General features: G+C 37.9%; 1 protein-coding gene across 6 annotated transcripts in view; it reads left to right on the top strand.

Annotated features, from left to right (window-relative positions):
• The window catches only part of RMDN2 (regulator of microtubule dynamics 2), a 49,658-nt gene that overhangs the window by 24,006 nt on the left and 5,910 nt on the right, over nucleotides 1-19,742 (top strand). For 3 of the 6 annotated variants that reach the window (XR_009957894.1, XR_009957895.1, XM_062572060.1), the window contains exons 6-10: nucleotides 1,170-1,245; nucleotides 2,898-2,975; nucleotides 12,593-12,691; nucleotides 14,554-14,607; nucleotides 14,695-14,775. Coding sequence is in view for 3 of the 6 variants with exons in the window: in XM_062572060.1 (XP_062428044.1) it covers nucleotides 1,170-1,245; nucleotides 2,898-2,975; nucleotides 12,593-12,691; nucleotides 14,554-14,607; nucleotides 14,695-14,775 (388 nt within the window). In the remaining 3 variants the exon portion in view is untranslated. Of the gene's footprint in view, nucleotides 1-1,169; nucleotides 1,246-2,897; nucleotides 2,976-3,704; nucleotides 3,928-12,592; nucleotides 12,692-14,553; nucleotides 14,608-14,694; nucleotides 14,776-15,197; nucleotides 15,310-16,147; nucleotides 16,184-19,742 lie in introns of those variants that run through there. The other 3 variants (XR_009957896.1, XM_062572061.1, XM_062572062.1) reach the window with 3 other exon arrangements.

Consider the following 19,742-nt stretch of genomic DNA (forward strand, 5'->3'; position numbering starts at 1 on the left):
TTGAGATTTAGTAATGCTTAAAATCAGTGTGCGCCATACAGGTTGTGGTTCTGTTACTGTCATTAACTTGGTAAGTTTCTTGCATAACTCATGTTTTCCTCTGGACTCCAACTTGATTTCCTTCTTTTGGGATTACTCTGTTTCAATTTAATATTGCATTGTAAAAATTCTAATAGAAAAGTAAAATTCTGAAAAATTTAGAAGAGAACATCTGTATTAGTTTATACTGCTTAAGTATATTGTAAGTGGTTGCATTAGTTTTATACAGAAATGTAAAGTTGTCTTATTGCCAATGAAAATAAGATCCATGGAAGGTGGGACTGAATTGCATGGGGAATTTCCTTTTGGTTATGCATAGCAAGTTCTATAGCTTTTCAAGTAATAATGGCACAGTAATAAAAAAGTGTAAAGTGACTTGTCAATAAAACAACAGTATTGCTGAGGAAATGTAATAGAGAGACCGTTGAAAATATTACAGGCTTTGTCTGCTTAACGATCAATTTTTAATAGAAATGACCTCACATTTCTTTTCTTGTTATCAGTGTCCTCACTTTCTCAGAATTAAAAAAAACCCCCAAATTTAACAATGGAATAGCAGTAGTGATCCTGTAAGAGCAGAATGTGCATGTGTATTTTTAAAATCATTTAAACATGCTGAAACAAAGCTAGAGGTACTGAAATGCACCACGATACTTGAGGAGGGCAGTAGGAGACAGTGAAGGACTGTTGGGGTGCGCTCTTCCTCCCACCTAGCGCATCCCGAGGACGTCGGTGCCGTCACTGGTGGTGTTCATGTTCGTGGCGCATCGCAATGCAGGTGGCAGCAGGTTCGATTAAACTCCCGTCAGTGCTGAAGCCAGTCTGGAAGTGTCGCTGATTTAAATGAATTAAATTTTGGAGGAATATCTCGTTTGTTCACTTCACTGACAGCCCAGTGTCATTTAAGCTTCTTGCTTCCGTTATTGCTGTGTTTTTGTTTTGTTTTGTTTCTTTGTCTTTTTGTCTGCTCCTGAATATATACAGTTCATGCCAAACTTCTAACCAGCTATCAGGATGGAAGAAAAACAGGTGTTTATCTGTGAATTAAGTATTGAAATATTTTGTAATTTGATTCAAAGGTTTATTCAAATCACAAAAAGTGTGAGTGTGTTTTTCTTTTCCTCTCTCAGGTTTGCAATTATGTGTGGCTATATGTCTCAGTTTGAAAGTGTACAAAACAAAATCAGGAATGGTTATCTCTTTAAGGTATGTTTTTTGTAAGGTTGTGGGGGGTTTTAAACTATTCCTGTAATTTATTTCCTCAGATAGTGTCAAGGATGAATTTTTCCAACACACTAATTCATCCTCAAAGGTATATTTTGGTGCTTGTGTTAAAGTAAGAGTTGTTTTTGTGTGAGTGAGTAGGTGATATGCTAGCAAAATGTAAGAATTGACTTAGGATTACGATAACATGAAGATTTCCATTTTATTCTGTGATCAAAGCAGGGAGGAGAAGAGAGTAACAATTTCATTTGCAGAACTGGAGCACATTAAATATTAAGTAGTGAACTAACACATTCCCACAATTGTGCTTCATGCCACCCTTAAGAAGTGGTGTATGCTTTAACCTTGTCCCTTCACAGGTAACTGTATAATTTGGACATACCCACTTCTACCCACTGCCCTTCGGAGCCTGCATCCCCGTTCCTGGGTGTCACCAGAGCCAGCAGGCAGGTTTGCCCTTACTGGGAGTTCCCCTGCCCAGGGGGACCCAGACCAGGTCACATCTCCTCCTTGGCAGGGCTTTGAGTGTCACAGGGCTCTGCTATAAGAGCACATTCATTTTGTCAGAGCCGTGCCAAGCGAACTGAGTCCCAAGTGTCAAGGCCTGGTAGGAGCAAAGCAGAAATGGTGTGGTGTCGCATAAAAGGCAGCTTGTAACAGAGAAGTGCTGCAGTTGTTAAAGGATGGAGCTTAACAAGGATGGAGCCCGCAGTGTTAGCGGTGGCCGGTTCAGTTAGGTCCTTCTCTTGGGAAGTAATTGCTAAAATTCGTGTAAATCATTTGGGAGCATGGAGGCTTTGGGGAAAATAGTAGCATGAAAAAGTAGCTCATATCTGAATAGTTGTAGATAAAATGATGAAATAATAAGCTCTCAAATCAGTATAATATTGATATTTTAGTGACTGGCTTAATCAGAAAAACAGAAACATCTGGAATAAGACCATCTTAAGAGAAATTTATTTTGAGAGGTAAATGGTAGTTAGGGATAAAATAACATATTTTTTCTTTAAACTCAGGTTAGACAACAAGAGCTTTTTGCAGTAAATTAAACAGGAAAATAGAGAAAGTCATGACCTGTTATGAAAATGGCTTTGGAAGAAGCACTCTATTAGGTAGTTCCTGGGTTTTATTATTTCATTGTAGCTGAACCATTTTATTTCCTATGTATCACATTATAGCAACAATTTATTGTGTCATGAACTATATCGTTAGGACAGTGCAGGTGGAAGAGATTGGTGCTGGTCTGTAGGATTTATCAAAGAGAATAATTGTATTCCTACTGATCTGGTGTGCTACCTTTTTATAATGCTAACTGTATATACAATTAATATAACTGAAGTTTTTGCCTTTTTAAGACAAAAATTCTTGAGCTACTTAGTTGAACTATGGAGCTGCTCAGTCATGTTCGAAATACAACACGTCTTGCTGCATTGTGCAAAGCTGTTAAATAATTTTGTTTGTGATTTTCCTTCATAAGGAAGGGTTTTACTAATTACAGTATTTTTAGGATATTAGAACAAAATTGAAGCAGCAGAGAGTTTTAGAATTTGAGTATGATTTACAGTGAATTTCTTAGAATGTGAACACACTTGCTAAGCAAACATCTAAAGTGACACTGATTTTCTTTCTAATAGGAACACCTAGACAAAGCAATTGAACTTAAGCCTCAAGATCCCTTTTTATACTACCTAAATGGAAGATGGTGCTATTCAGTAAGTTGCTTCCTGTATGTAACATGATTTGGGTATACTGAAAAATGATAATACATTTGAAGTGAAACAACAAGCTTTAAGACAAAGTACGTATTTATTGAAGTAGATGTTTTGAAACTAGATGAAACAGTAAATATATATTTTGGATTTTATTTCCAGATCTGTGATGTTAGATGCTGTCCATTCCTGTTATTTATATTAAGTAAACTAAACTTACATGCCCCTCATTGTTGGATTCAGGTTTCTTATTTAAATATATAAATGAAAAGTAACACATATTTGGAAAAGAGGAAAGGTAACCCTGGATATTGGAAGGCTTGAATTCAGTTCTTCACTCTGCCACAAACTTCCTGGGTGCCCTTGGGTCAGTTACGTAGCCCTCCTATCCGTAACTAAGGATGGCAGCACCTCTGTGCTGTGGCATAGGTCTGCGGCAGGGTGGATGTCTCCTGCCCTGACATGGTGAATTTCAGATGAAATTTCACAACAGAGATGCAGATATAAAATCTATAACTTATCTCAAAATTTCTGAGTAATACAGTTTTTTTTTTTGTTATGCCAGCCTGACAAATACTTTTAAATATTGTGCTAATGACATAGTGATGAGTATTCACATATGCAAAATTAAAATAATTGTCTGGTTTGTAAGTTTAACTGTTGATTTATTTTTTTTTAGAAAAATTGGTGATTGTGCTTGTAATCTGAGAGTTCTTTTATTCCTAAATCCAGGTCCTTGATGCCTCAGATAGCTATCCTTATCACTTCATCTTGTATATTGTGAGACATCTTTGTCAGAAGAAAATGTTCCTGCATGGTCTATGCTGTAAAAGGTCACTGGAGACTTCTCAAAGCAATAGCAGCCAATGTTAGGAGGAGATCTCTTATTTCTCTCCAAAAATTCAAAATCTTAACTCTTTATATTGGAAGTTGTGTTCTGAAACCCCTGTATTCCTCTTTTAGCAGGGTGTTGCCTTCAGGCACATTAATTGAATCAAAAGCATATGCAAACATGAGCTGAAGATGTCCATCTAGATTGGGATCAAGTGTTCAGCATGCCTTGAAAAACTGAAATAGGTCAGAAAAGTGTACCACACCCGTGCACCAAGGCATTTCAGCCTTTTCACTGCATTCAGCAGGGACTTCCTTCACTGACACATTCCTGATAGTTTGCAAAAATTTGCTTAGTTTGTGAACTCAAATCATTCATTTTAGTACTCTAATTTGGGAGAGGTTATTTTTCTTTTTGAATGCTGAAAGTTGGTCTTAAACCATGTGCTTTTGTTTCTAAAACATTTGTATGTATTTCTACTGATCCATGCAGGAAGACAACAACCTCTTCTGTTGGATTCTATTCTTTAATCATCAGTCTCTTAAAATAATCGTGTGTCAAAATTTACAGCTTTAGCTTTGCTGTTCTTTAGTCTAGTGGGGATGGTATTGCAGTTGTTTTTCCTTCTGGAACAGTATTAAGAAAGCCATACTGTACTGGCAGAGCAGGTAGTGAAAGTTTCTTTTAGTGCAAGAGCATTAACATATATACTAGGGTGTTTCTTTTTCCCCCCATCTATGCCTACATGAGTTGGGAAAAAAACATATGATGATATGTTTTGAGCAAGCATGTATTTCAGAATCAGTTTCCTCTATGACCTACCTCGCTGCCTAAGTCCCTTCCTCCACCTTTAAATAAATGAAAGAATAAATAAACTGCTGGAAAACATGTGAATTCCAGCCCTGCTTTTTTCTTTCACCTGCTTCCAAAGCTAAGTCACTGTGAAATGCCTGCGAACTAGTAAGAGGGAGTTGCTGTGACATTTAGAACATTACAGGCTTTGACTTTGGTTGTCTTTATCTGCAACAAGACTTTTTTCAAGGTAATCTTTCAGCAGCTCTTTCAGATCGTGTATGTGATTTTCAGTAAGCTTTCAGCAACTACATTTTTCTTAGTTGATCCAAACAAGGTATGTCACTAGATTTTTCAAAGAGCTTTTCATCTAGCTTTTCATCATGTTGTACTCTGGAATATTGGCACTAGCTATGCAAAAGTGAGTGGCTACCGACTGTCCTGTCATGTACACGCTGTCCTGGCACTTAGGAGAATCTCTGTCAAACACTTTTATCCTGTGCTGTGTCCAACAACAGACCACGGCTTGCATTTACGTCAGACACTCTCAGATGTTTCTCATGGCTCATTTCTCATTTAAGCGATCCCTTTTGGAGACTATATGTTATCTCAGTGTATCCCGCTTGGTTCTTAATTCCGCTGTTCATTTGTGTGGGTTTTTTTTTTAACCTTGTTTCACATTAGTAACTAACACCACTCCTGACTGAATGATAAATGTTGCTTGTTGCACTATATCATTGCACAAACGTGTTCCACACTCACAGCATCTCTGCAGTGCTTCCTTACTAAAGAGTAAAGCCAGATTAGCATTTGCTTCAGGATATGGCCTGACCACTTTTTTTTTTTTTTTTTTTTTTTTTTTTTTTTTTTTTTTTAAGTAAAAACTCCACCTAATCAAATGTAATCTGATGTATCCATTGGGCTATTTCAGGATGTTTTTTTCTTTAATTCCCAACTCCTGTGACTGTCTTGATGGCTATGACAAAACAGTAGCCTGAGGCACTTAAGAAAAGTTTGCATAATACAAATAAATGAAAAATAGAACAAGGTTACAGTTTGTTTTAACTTCTGTGACTGTCAGCTCCTAATCACTTCTTGTGATTTGCACACATTCAGTAGCAGGATGAGGCTATCATTTGGCAATACTATATGGTTCTGAAAACTGGCTCCAGCATGGAGGTTAGCTCTAGATCTGAGGATTCAAGACTGATGAAATTGGTAATATCCTTATGAATTTTATCAGACTGTATGATTAAGTTTCTGTGCTGATGCACTAATACAAGTTTTGCTGTGCATTTAATGTAGATAGTCTTAGGAGCCTGGGAAAGATGCAACAAATTCCTTGGGCCTGTCCTGCAAACTAAGGTGTTTCATGCTGTGGTAATAATCTCCAAATTAAACTCTTGTCTCTAGTGTTGGTCCCAAATATTTCTTCAGAGTAGGGATTGCAATGGGGTGCTTGAAAAGTAGATATATCATACTCTTCCTTGGTACTGTTACCCATACATGGAATTCCTCTTAGACCTTCTGATTTTTTTTATCTAGTCTGAGGTTGAGGCTGGGAAGGCTATTACCTAACATGACAAAATGACAGGAGGAGGAAAGATGACCGAGGGAAAAGGCGAGCTTGTACTTGCAGCTTAGCTTATTTGGGGATCAGATTAGGGTTAGCCTCAACATTTGCTCTTTTGTAAGTGTTTCTTCTAGGGACATTTTTAGTCACATACTTTCTTACTAAAACAGCGTAATAGAAAAAGTAACTAGTGTTTTGATACTTTCTAGATTTTGATAATACTCTTGGGAAATCTGATGTACTTGAATCTTCCAGTTCAAGTCAAACATTTCCCATTTGTTCCCCATTTAGAGTTAGGAGATATTATTATTTTCTAGCACTGTTCTGGCTGACGAACTGAAAGCTAGGTATAGCATAAGAAACTGTACAATAGGATGCTTTCAGTATTATTATCTGGAATGCAGTTTATTTTCTTGAATGAAGATCATCTGAACAGTTGTTTGAGCATAAAAATATACTGGAGGCAAAGTGGAGATTTGTTGAAGGCTAAAATCCATACCCACAGACTGCATGTTATATTTTGGTAAAGCAATTTGACTGGTAGAGTTTTGCCAGGATTTGGCTCTGATTGCCACTTCTCACCTTCCTCAGTGTAACACGGTCCTGCTGTGAAAAGCAGCAATAACGAAGAGCCAAGTTTCAAACACAGCAGTTGTTCTCCCTGTGCCAGATTCCCTCTGGTGCCTTCCAGCAGAGCCTCTGGCAGCCTTCCTACCACTTTGCAACACACAGGGGTTTGCATCTGATGCATGGCCAGTGACACTCGGATGCCTCTATGTCTAAAATTCAATTTCTGTTATTTTTTATCAGAAATTAAAATAAAAATATTTTTATTTCTCTTATTAAAAGGCTGGTAGAGCTGTAAGACAGAGCTAGATTCTGTTGTGACTTGCATTTCATCTCAGTTATATCAGAGAATTACTTCTAGTAGCAAAATCAGATAGACAGAGTTTTTCATGGATCGCTTCATAGATACCATGATGGGCAAACACACCTGCTGTGTGTAGAAGAACTTCCATAAAGCTCCAGTGTAGAGCATGTTTTGTGTTTTGCAGAGGTGATGAGGAAAGAAGAAATAATTTGTGCATTTACTGGACATAATTGAACACTGTTAGAGATGAATAACCATAGAACCCTACCAAATGTCATTTTAATATTCCTTTCTCTGGAGCTGTATGTACTGTTAAATAGTGGTAATTTTTTCCAGGCTAGCTTTAGTGGTAATGTTGAGGAAAAGATGAATATCATATAATTATGGTTAAGATACTATAAAGTATTTAGTAAGAAAACTAAAACTGTGGTTAGTATGTAAGAAGATATGTTAGTAATTGTTAGGAAAAACAACTGGAGCAAAAGAGTTTTCATTTAAAATTTATTTAATGATGGTAGATGAATCTTTTTTCTTCTCAACCTTCAATGACAAAAAGCAGAGTTTGGCAAGTACATATCTTTTAAGGGAGGTTTTGTGTGTTTATTATATGCTTATGTTGATATATATGATTTAAAATAAATACAGTGATGGTTGGAGGCATTTAAGTTTCAACTTCCTCATTTTTGTGAAGAGACTGTGAAAACTACTTTGCTTTTTCAAATCAACAGGAAATGTTTGTTGGAAGTGAATTGATCTGTGGTGAAATGTATGCATGAATTAGAGCTTTCTTTAAAATTTTGTAAGTGAATATCTGGTAATTCTTAATCACTATGGGGTTTTTTTAGTGGTTTAATGTTTAGAGTAGCTTTTAAAACTGTGTATGTGTCTAGTTAAGATTTATGGCTACCTGCAGTTACAGTAGCAGCACAGAATAGCTGGCATATACTTGTGAAACTGGATTAGAGCCTCTGGTAGATGCTAGAGCGATATTAAAAATGAGATCTCTTAGAATTCAGTTTTGCAGGTTACATGCCGTGTGTTGGATTCATCGCAGGTGTATCCCAATATAATGTGTTTGGGTTACATCAGGGAACAGATTGTCCCAGTTCCTTTGCCTGTATGCTTTGCAAGTCTGCTTCCCTAACTGGAAGCGGAACAGTCCAGGGAATTCAAGCTGGATAAATGGCTAAATGGCTGTACAGACTGTAGTGGTTCCTCAGCTGGCAAGAGATGAGAGTGTTTGTGTTGGAAGCCAGCACCTTAAAGCTGCTGTTCGGTTATTTAATCTCTTCCAGAAGTCCAAGCATTGAAAATTATTTAATACAATTCACATTAATGTATTGTAATAAAAAAGAGAAAAGCTCTCAGAAGATATTTAAATAGGTTGCTTTAATATTTTACTGAAGCTGGATCAATGGAATGACTTTTCTTTATGGAAGACAATTTTGTTATGTGTCTTCAGTGAACTATTACCAAGGAAGCATTGGAGAAGGAAATCCTTTAGGGAGGCAGGTCAGTCTTGGCTGAATTTTCAGACCGTATGTGTTAGTTTCCTTGGTACCAACATCCTAGAGTCTGACAAAGGCTATGAATGGACAGGGTTTGCATCTCATCAAAACCAAATAGAAGACAAAAACAGACTCCAAGAGGTGAATGTTTTAGTTTGTATCTGAGTTTTGCTGCCAGTAATCTATAGAGGAGAAAGGGATATTAGAGAAACCTTTTCCCGCTTCCAATTTAGACACAAAATATATAGGAGAGAACCACATTTTCTACCTTAGTCTTCAGTGGAAGGAGTGATCTGATACGAGAGTGCTGGGCATTGACTTTATGGCCAGTTGCAGTTTAGGCCTGTGGATGGTATTCTTCCATCTTCCATCTTCCAGTGTTAATAGAGATTTGGGTAGAACAAGCTGCTGAAAGCTTGGTGTTTTGACAGATCTCTAGGAGAAATCTTAAGAGATGCCTGTCTGATAGTTTTGGATATTGAAGAGTGGTGTCCCCTCCTTGCAGGTAGCCAGGCTGTGTTAGTGACCTGCTCCCCTCCAGCCCTAGGGAAGTTCAGGAGAATACGGATGTTTTCTTTCTTCTTAGTCCCTCTTCTCAAGTGAGAGGGACTAGCTGTCCTCACAGGTAGTAGCTGGGGAGTAATGTTCCCCTTCAGCATGATCCAGTTCATTCGAAACAGACATTCTTTGGAAACAGTGTCCTTGTGAATTTTCAAATTGCTGAGGGGGGGCAGAGGTCAGGGCTTGGGAGATCTTGAAGAACCAAAACATGCTAAAGATTGGGAAGTCATCTGTAGAGCAGGGCACAATCTTGTTCTTTCCTTTTTTGTTGTTGTTGTTGTGTTAGTTATTAACTGCTGCATTAGTTATTTTGCTTTTTACTTTTTGCTCTCCTGTGCCAGTCCTGAGACATGTACATTAAGTGAAATAATGGTCATGCTGAAGCTAATGATAGTTACAGTCTCACTCCGTCCAGTCTCTGTGCTTAATTTTGTTTGAGGCTCCAGGTATGCTTTACGCTATGTGGAATAACTGCAGAAATTAAAATTTTACTACACTAGAGCTTTCTACACTGGGGTTTCTGTTGCATGTGCTTGCTCACACACAGAGAACACTTGATGTATAAAAAATTACTGTCATAAACTGATCTCAAATTAAAGACTCTGCTTGTGTGTGTTTAGGGGAAGGATATTGTTTCCTGTACATCATTATTGCTCCAGGAAACAATTTTATGTTACAAAGCAGCTCTTTTCCCTTTGTCCCCCATCAGTCATATGAGGGGGGCAGATTGACTCTGGTAGGGGGTGGTTAAGCTGTTGGGATGGGATTCATCTCACCTATCTTTAGCCATCCACAAGATACATGTCAGATCTGAGCTAACTGTCAGCACTCCTTTTGTAGTCAAAAGAAGGAAAGAGGAAAAGAAGATAGTTCAGCCCAGGCCAAAGTAGACAAAGCAAGAGGAACTGTCTGATGGAAAAGCTGCTGTCTCTCTATTGACTATCCAAGAAACCCAGAAAATCAGCATAAACTAGGCACTTCGTTTGTAAATGGCTAGAGTTTATTGCAATGATTTCATCAAGCCATTAGCATGTAAGTCTGAATATGTAAAGCATTACAGAATTATCTGTAATTACCTGTGTAATACCCATAAAGTGTAATATTGATTCCAGTGCACATTAAAGAAAACTCACTGTAGCTGTATTTTGCTTTTAAATGTTGCTTTAGGTTGGTGGCTTTTGTAATATAGAAATGACTAAGTACGTATAGTGCAAAGCAGCACCCAAAGCAGATAAAATATGAACTAAAATCTCAGTAAAATAATTCTAATTAAATCTTGTAAGACAATAAAACAACTGCCAGGAAGAACTTCTATTTTAAATAGCGAATTATAACTCTACATGGAAAAATTGCAAGTTCATTCTGTGTATGTGGGAAATTAGTTGACTCATCATGTATATAGGTTCAAGTGGTCTCTCGGAGAACATTATAAGATACACACCCTTCTTTCCCCCCCCCCTTTCTTCCTTCCCCTGTAAGCTCACTCTACCTTGATGAGATAAACTTGGAGATACAGAAAACCCCTTCCTCTCCCAGGAGAATAAGGAACACCTCAGCAGAAGATTGGCCCAAAGAAAACAATGTTTTTGTAAAAATAAAAATGCATTTATTACCTCTCACAGAATCTGTTCTAGAAACCTAGGGAGAAGCCAAGAAAGTGCAATGTAGGGGGAATTATATATATGTATTTACATACATAAACTCTGTGCTGCAATTTGTAACACGGTGTAAGAGCAATTCAGTGCAAAAAGAGCATCATTTTGTTTTAGTGAGTGAGAACTGTGGTCTTGGTAGAGAGAGCTTTTCTAAAAATGCTTTATTACATTGAAAGAGGCTTCAGGAGCAAGAGAGCTGAGAGAGATTGTGAAAAGAGCTTTGGTTTCTTAATATTGTTCATCTCTGGAATATTATTCTTAGTGGTTTTGAGTGAAAGACTTACTGACGACATTTAACAAACAAGGCCTTGGACCCTGCCAGACGACCAGCATGGCTTGGCCAGGATGCCTTCTGTCTCCAAGCAATGTTGCTCTTACTTACTTAGAGTTTGTTGATGCCAGACGAGAAAGCGTGGCTCTGCGCGTTTTCCTATTGCGTGCTGGCCTGTGTTTGCTTTCTTTGCAGTGGTATTTTTAAGGCAGTTTGCAACAAGAAATAGGGAGAACTTGATGTCCACTCAAGAGAAATGTTCTGCTTGATGACTGTGGGTAACTGTATGTTATAGTGTGGATGGAGTCTCATATTTTAGCATAATTAACTTTAACCTGCTGGATAGTTGCTGGATTCTGCAAGAGAGGGCAGGGGAGGTGGCAGGAACCCTGAAGAGACTGGGAAGCCAGAGAATGAGGCGGGAATAATCAGAAGCTATCCAAAACCATTTAAATTTTTACAGGAATAGGACAGGCTTGAATTCAAGGCTTAATTCCATTACTGTATCAAGAGAGCCCTCTAAAGCAGATGGCCGTAAGAGGCTCGCCTCTTCCTTCACTGCCTGGTTTGGATGAGGAGCTTTCTTAGTTTGCCTGTGTGTATCTGTTCTCTGTGTTGCCATCAGGCCAGAAATCACCAGGAAGTCACAGAATCTTGCTTTAACTCTCTTCTCCTCTGTGACAGGAGCCATCAGTGCTGTGGTTCAAATACTTCTGTGAAGGCATTAAGACCTGCACTTTGTTTGCAGAGGTGGTGGCTATTTGGAGGAGTATCTCGAGGAGGAGGAGGGTTCCTTCAGCCGCTGTCCTTATGAACAGGCTGCAGGCTCATGTTGCATTTCTGGGCGGCTCCTTACTTTGGTAGAGGTGTTAGGTGTGTTTTCCTGTGTAGGGGATGTGGCCAAATGCCTTGTGGCAGTTTCTGTCACACGTCACTATATGTAAGAGAAAACGTCACATACGTTGTGTGGCAATATGACATAAAGTCCTTTTTATAGAAGCCTGTCTTCCCAAGGGGAGCTTTTTGGCACATGTTATTTGTCAGAACTGGAGAGGGGAAAAATGAAGCCTACTTCTTAACAGTTGTCGTGACCAGCTTCTGTATAATAAATTAACTTGTTTTACAAGGGATGAGATGCACGTTTTGACTGTAGCAACAGCTTTTCAGAATGCTGAAAAGCATTTAGTAGATAGATGACCACGCTATGCTATCTATCTCTTGAAAATCTTAAAAGATTAAAATACTATTTCTAGCCTTAGTCTTTTAAAAATGGTACGGACTTACGATGCTTTTACTGTGCTTTAAGCTTTGTAGATTGGGATAATGTGTCAACAATGTTAGTATTTTATAGTGTATTTCTGCCTGTGTACTTTTCCCTGTTAATGGGCTCTAAAATCCAAAAGATTGTGCTTTAAGTTGGCAATAGAAAACACAAAATATTCCTTCATGCAAAAGAAGTTGTATAGGTAGTGCAGTAGCATGGGACAATATTTTACTCCAAATCTGAGAAACAATCCTGAAAGACTTCTCTTTTTTTCTCTCCCATTTATATTATAGGTAGCTCAGTTGTCTTGGATTGAAAAGAAAGTAGCTGCTGCTCTTTTTGGGACTCCACCAACTTCAACAGTAGAAGAAGCATTGCAGAATTTCCTTAAGGTAGGTCCTAGCCAGGGGTTTTCCTGCATGACTATTTATCAGCTGCTGTATGTGACTGTTTTGAAGATGTCTGCTTAACAGATTATGTTCAGTAGCTGTAAATTCAGGACTCTCCTAAATAGCACAGGGCTCTCTAATAAAATAATTTTTAATTTTCTAGTTTGGAGATGAGCAGCTAATACCTTTCTTCTCTTAATTCTGTTTTACAGAAGTCCTTAAGGAATTGCCACTTTAATAGTTACTGGATTTAATGTGAGACAGTTAATAGTTGTAGTTATACATACCACTGAAACAAATTGAGCACAGTGATTACTTGCCCATTTTTTCAAGGAATTAAACACAGGCAAGGAAGACTTCTGTCCTGAAGCTCTTTTCTCTGAATTTCAGTAGAACCTTTTCTTTTTTTGTGGAGGCGAGGTGCATGCTAAGAAATTACCTTTACAGTGAAGTAGAAAAGAAAGCTCTGTCACATAGGTTCTTGCCATTCTACTTGATTGCACAGTTACAAGATGTTACAACATCTTGTACAACATCACTGTGCACATAAAACAGAGCTGTCTTTCAGCATCTTGTATGTGAATCATTTCTACTTGAAGAGCTGAAAAATGTAAGTTTTTTTACTTGACTAAATTCAAAGTGTAAACTTTCATCATTACAATTACCTTTCATCATCACAATTACCTTCAGACAGTTACTCAAAACAGTTATACAAAAGTATATATTTGACAATATCAAAAGTATTTTATTTTTTATATTTCTAGTCTGTTTAAAAGTGGAATAATCTCTTGAATTTTGGACAACACTATTACAACCTTCCCTGTGTAAGAGCTTTTTATCTTTAAGGTTATGATCTAAAGCTAGTGGAAATCACAGACTCACAGAATGGTTGAGGTTGGAAGGGACCTCTGGAGATCATCTAGTCCAACCTCCAATTATTTGAAATATTCACCTTAGCTTCAGGGCATTTTCTAGCAGGCTTACAGATCTCAATGCTGCAAAGTAACTGTAGTTTTAAGTCATCTTCTGCAACAAAAATTAAATTATCTTCCTAAAGACAGTTGCTTAGGCATCTTTTTCAATTGTTTGATAATATACAATTCTAGTGGAAGTATCACTGTTGTGGTCCAAGAGCTGTAAGGTTAATGGATATAGTTCTTAACCATTACCCAAAGTGAGGAACAATTGGTTGCTTGTTTATTTCTTTGATGGGGAGATAACTATTAATAATGCAGAAAAATTAGTGTCTTCCAACTCACTGTGAGTGGAGCCCATTTCATTAAACTGCCTCTAGACATTAAATTGCCTCTTGTCCTGTCACATGGGACAACTGAAAAGAGTTTGTCCCTGTCCCCCTGACATCCTCCCTTCAGGTACTTATACACATTGATAAGATCCCCCCTCAGTCTTCTCTTCCCCAGGCTGAAGAGGCCCAGCTCTCGCAGCCGTTCCTCATAGGGCAGGTGCTCCAGCCCTCTGATCATCCTCGTAGCCCTATGCTGGACTCTCTCCAGTAGCTCCATGTCTCTCTTGTACTGGGGAGACCAGAACTGGACACAGCGCTCAAGGTGAGGCCTCCCCAGGGCTGAGTAGAAGGGCAGGATCACGTCTTTTGAGAGAGAAGACTTAGGAGTTTAGATCTTTTTTTGTGTTCAATATCAACTTCTCCTGTGCATAGTTTGGGATTTTTCTGGGTTTTGTTTTATTTTGTTTTTAATGCTAAATGGATTGTGGTGCACACAGTAGGGATGATTCAGTCTGATGTTTGAGGAAGCTTAGTGCATCACTGAGACTGTTATGCTAACCACATAAGTCTCATCACACAATTTTTATGTCTATTTTGTTTCCTGTTTTTTATTATTTAGGCAGAAGAAATGTGTCCAGGATATTCCAAGTCAAATTATGTGTATTTGGCAAAGGTAATCAACCTCTTCAGAAAATGATTTGTAGACTCTGGTATTCTTACACTGGTCTAGTTACAAATAAAATGTGTTTTTTCTTCTCAGTGCTATAAAGATCTTGGCCAGAAAAACAGTGCACTGAAGTACTGTGATTCTGCGCTGTCGGTTCTCCCGGTTACTAATGAGGTGGGTATTGAGAATGATAACTTGTTCTCTTGTGATTGCTGTCCTGTTTTTAGTACTCATTATTACAATGTCAATAGTATCATAATGTTTCACTTTTTCCTCTGAACACAGAACCTTCCTTTTTGTTCCACTCTAGACTGGCTCATTACAGTTGTCTATATCAACAGCTGTAAAAAAAATCTTTGGGAAACTGTTGGAGACTTGTCTGTGTCAAAGGCTGTCAGAGATTTGCCTTGTGAATTAAGCTCTTTGTAATTCAACCCATTTCGTTAAACTATCTTAAGCACAAGCAGTTGAGTGTGTCACTCTACTGTGCTGAAATTTTGCTTCACACCTACTATGTCTTAGCTGAAAGTATTTTGGATTGCAGTCCTCAAACTCCTAGTTCACCTAAAAGCCTATGTTTTGTGATTCTTGTCAAGGCCTTCTGAGCACTGTGGGTTGTTAGCTACAGCAGAACTGGATGAATTGTTCAAGCTTGTCTTTGTCTTCAACCACAATCTAGTTAAAGAGGCACTTCCAGTTCCATCTACTGTAAGCTTGTTTATTCTTACAGATTATTAGATTATTTTTTTAGATTCATTAGAGCATTTTTGTACATGGATGTGAAATTTCTACAGATACTTGAGAGATTTTAAGTGGTTTAATTTCTAAAATGTAACTCAAGACATGGCAAGAAGATTTGCTCTTGCTGTCTGATCTCATGTAGAAGCAAGTTCCATAATTAACAACCTATGACTGAAAATGTCTTACCATCCTACAGCATCACAAGTTCAAACCTGAGCTTTGTCAGCCTAAGGGACCCCCTTTGAGCATAGCAGATGTGGTAAGGGGAGAGAGAGAGGGGGGGGTGATTCCAGAGAGGAATTGGCCCTATCCCATTTAGTCCTTTGAAGTTAAGGAAAAAGACCATTAAATAGCTCTGTAATTTGATTGACAATAAGTGCAGTGTGTGGAGCACAAACATGTTTGTGTCAAATGTGTGCTCAGAAGAAAGACCACTGCATGCCTCACCAGCAGCTGCTTCTGGGTGGCCTCTATTTTCAGCCCAAGTTAGAGTATGTACCAATAGTAAATTAAGCAATCATTGCTTAACTTTAGTGTTTCTTTAAATATGTGTTGATGCAGATATGACTTAGTAATCTCTTCTCTCTATTCTTTACTTACTACTGAAATGTGTCTTCATTTTGCCCATTTTTACAAAACATAGGAAAGACTGCTATCAATTAGAAGTAATTTTGTACCATATTTCTTTGCAAAGATGTAGGACCAATGGTTTAAGGGAAAGAATATGCAAATGAAACTGCATGAGCTCGGCCAGTTTTGTGTATGTCCAATTGTGGTGATGAATTTTTTGTTCTTCCTGTTACAGGCTAGGTAATACTGCAATGAACTCTGAAGTCAAAAAGTAAGATGTGTAATTACAAATGCTACCCAATAAAATTGCAAACACATATATCACAGAAACTTCTGGTGGGCAGAAGACTACTTGTGGATAGTAAGCTGGAAGTCATTCAACATATTCATAGAGATTCCTCCAAAAATACAGAGATAGTGTAGGGTGGGATTTCTCTCTGCTAAGATTAGCTGGGCAAAAGTTTGGTAACCAGTCAAAGGTAGTTGTTGCGGCTCCACTCAGTAGAGATAGATACCTCCAGGTGCCTCATCCTGCCTCTCTCTGTCCACTGATGGTAGACAGAGCTGAGATGTGAACACCTTTGATATTTAACTTCCAGCCCATGTGGTGGGGGTATTTTGTTACTGGAAACAGGAGAGGTCTGTTTGTTTTCTGAAGTGCCAACAGATCTGAAAAGGCAGGGGTTGCTGTGGTAAGAAAATGAATTCAGAAGCAATTTGTAGGGTGCTTATGTGTGTCGTGGCAAGCAGAGTGGTGATGAGAATAAGAATTGTACTGGTATGTGAACTGACAAAGAGCAGCAAATAGGTCCCAAAAGTCTTTCGTGCATCTGAAGAGGGCAAGATGATTTGTCCTCTTCTGCTATGACTAATTTTACAGATATCACAGATTTGTCTGATTTGTCTTGTTTATGTGTGAAGTCTTTTGAGATAAATCTAGAAAAAGCTCCAGGAAAACATGGTGGGGCAACAGCGTGTAGTACAAAAAAACAAAAACAACCACAAAAAAAAAAAACCCCAGTCAGCACAAGGTAAAGTGAGCATGTTAATATAAAATGGATATCTGCAACATGACCTCTGCTGATGCTAACTGTTACCTCCAGTTCCACCTGAATTAGAATATTGTGTATTGTTCTGATTATTGTGTTAGAGAAAGACTGTTACTGTTAACTGACTTTTGGGAAGACTTGTTGGAACTGCAGTTGTTCTGGATTTGGAGTTGAATGTAGGAATAACTTCTAGCTGGGTTACTTTAAGAAAGGGAAGAGGCTATAAGATCGAAGAGACTTTGGGGAAACAATAAAAACAGATGCTGGTAAAGCGCCTGACTTGACTACATCCCTGTGGAAGATAGAGTTCACGGACTGAAATAAAAAATGCAGTTCAACAGCAGTCTGAGGGTCTCTTTAGTTTGCCACAGCACAGAATCTTAAGGTAGTCAGCAGCATAGTATGTTGTCACAGTCATGCTAGAAATCTGAGAGTAATCACAGTTTCTCATGTGGTTTTTAAAACCTCTCTTTCTTCAGGCAGGGGAATTCATTTATTGTATGTATTTAAATGCTGGCTTCTACTGAGAAACATGTATATAAGGCGTAAAATCAGCAGTAGACTGAAAGACAAAGTTGCTGGAAGGGTGCCACATTGAGAAAACATATACTATTTCATGCTACAAATCACCCTGCAGCAAAAATATGAAAAATAATAGTAGATAATGGTTTAATTTTTGAGTGTTTCTGAGCATTCAGTTTCCATTGACTTTGGTGGGAACCAGAGGTACTTGGCATCAGTAAAATAACTCATAGCTCATTTTAATCCTCAGGCCAAATTCTCAGCTGGTCTAAGTCAAGGCACTGCTCTGACACTTGTCTAGGATTCATTTCATGTAACATTTCAAATAAAGTGAGATGATTCTTGTCTTGAATGTTGTATCACGTCCAGTTACCCCTTTTGTGTGTCTGTTCTACCAGTTACAGAATATGTTTTTAATTCACAAGGGAGAGGGACTTCCAAATGGAATTAATTCTTATTAAAAAAAAAAAAAAAAAAAAAAAAAATCTGGTAGCCAGTTTCAATCCAGTGATAAACCTAAAACAGAATACCAAAGAAATTATCAAGAGAGAGACAATTTATTAAGAAAAATTCCCATAAGTTCTGGTATCAGTTTTTTGAAATAGTCTGGCACCTTCGTAAGTAAGCAGTATGCAAATTTTTATTTTAAGAGCGAGTGCAGGACATTTTGTGCAAATGAGACCTGAAGAACAAAACCGATGTTATAGTACTATATTAGAGACCTTTCTCTTTATCCTTGCTACTCTAAACAGAAACCTCTGATGAATCATGTAGTCTTTCCTTGGCTGTAAATATTCTGATATTGTAGAGCGGTGCTAAATGGCTAGGGGTTCACGGGACATTAAATTGTCCCGCTTCCCTCTTGTTACTGTCCAGGTGGATAACCTCAGGGTCCTGGGAAACATTCACCCCTTCAAAAAAAAGATATCCTAGTGTTCGGGGCTGCATGTGAGTTATTGTCAAATGCATAATAGCTGCTCTGTTTATCCGATAGTCATTGCAGTACCCTTTCTGAGACTCTTTACTCATTACTTTGTAACGCACTCGGAGGCTTGGTGAGTGTGACTACATAAAGGACTGTTGAAAGCAGATGTGGTGGACTACTGTGATGGAAAAAATGACTTTTTTAAACTTGGGGAGAATAATATAATTTAAATTTGGAAACATGAGCATTGATCTTGCAAACAACCTCAAGGTTCTTGTCTCTATGACATTGCTTGAATATGAATCTAAAAAGCAGCAGTTATTTTACCAAAAAATGTAGTCTTGGAATAGCTGAAGACAGTAAAGCAGGAAGAAAGCAAAGCAAATATATTTGCACTGAGAGTTACAGAAAAGTCTTATTTAAAATGCAGATGACAACGTGACTTAAGCTGAGAATGTATTTTACAAAATTATTAGTGGTAAAAAAAAATATTGACTTAACAAAACACTCCCTCCTCTCCAGTAATTGAAAATGAAGACAATTCAGAGTTAAAATAAATGAGAGAGCAATTTACAGAAATTAACAAATTTGGCTTCCTGTGGCCATAGCGTGGCAGGAAGCAGAGGCTTGGTAAGGGCTCTGCCATCAAACTCAGTGACCCTTGAAAGGCTGGAAAACCCCATGAGAACGCGGAGGTATATGTAATATTAGACACGAGTAGTGGCATGATGTTTGAACAAGAATGCAGCTGCTGAGGAGAAATCATGTCCATAAGATTTTCTTGTATTTTCTTACCTTACCATAATTGATATTCCAAGTCGCTGATTCACTTTTTGAATATTGTCTGTAAGGAAAAGAGTGGGAGTTACAGAGGGGTGGAAGAGGGGGCAGAATATAAAATTCAGCACCTGTTAGTTGGTTTGGTCAAAACGGACTATTTGGATATCTTTAATTTTACAAAGGAGATCTTCCAAGATACGTCTTCTCCAGTCTAAAGGCTGGTAGCAGACCTTGCTGTGACATTTCCAGTAGATCTCATTTGAAGCTGATGTGGTAATCTGTGTTTCTAAGTAAGATTTTTGAGAGGCGGAAAAATAATGTAATTTTGCTTTTAAAGCGAAGCAAAATTATAACTGGTTTGTGAAGAAACTACCCATTGAAACTGTATGAATAATTTGAATTAACCTTATACAAAAATGTTTTTTTTTCTCATCAAACAATACTTTTTTTCTCCACATCTTCCCTTTTTTCCCCTATTCAAAAATGTATCACTTACAGATGCTACTCAAAACAAAACATTATTGTTTTCAGAGGATATTCTTCCCTTTAGATTG

The sequence above is a fragment of the Rhea pennata genome, chromosome 3 (assembly GCF_028389875.1).
Source record: "Rhea pennata isolate bPtePen1 chromosome 3, bPtePen1.pri, whole genome shotgun sequence".
NCBI lineage: Eukaryota > Metazoa > Chordata > Aves > Rheiformes > Rheidae > Rhea > Rhea pennata.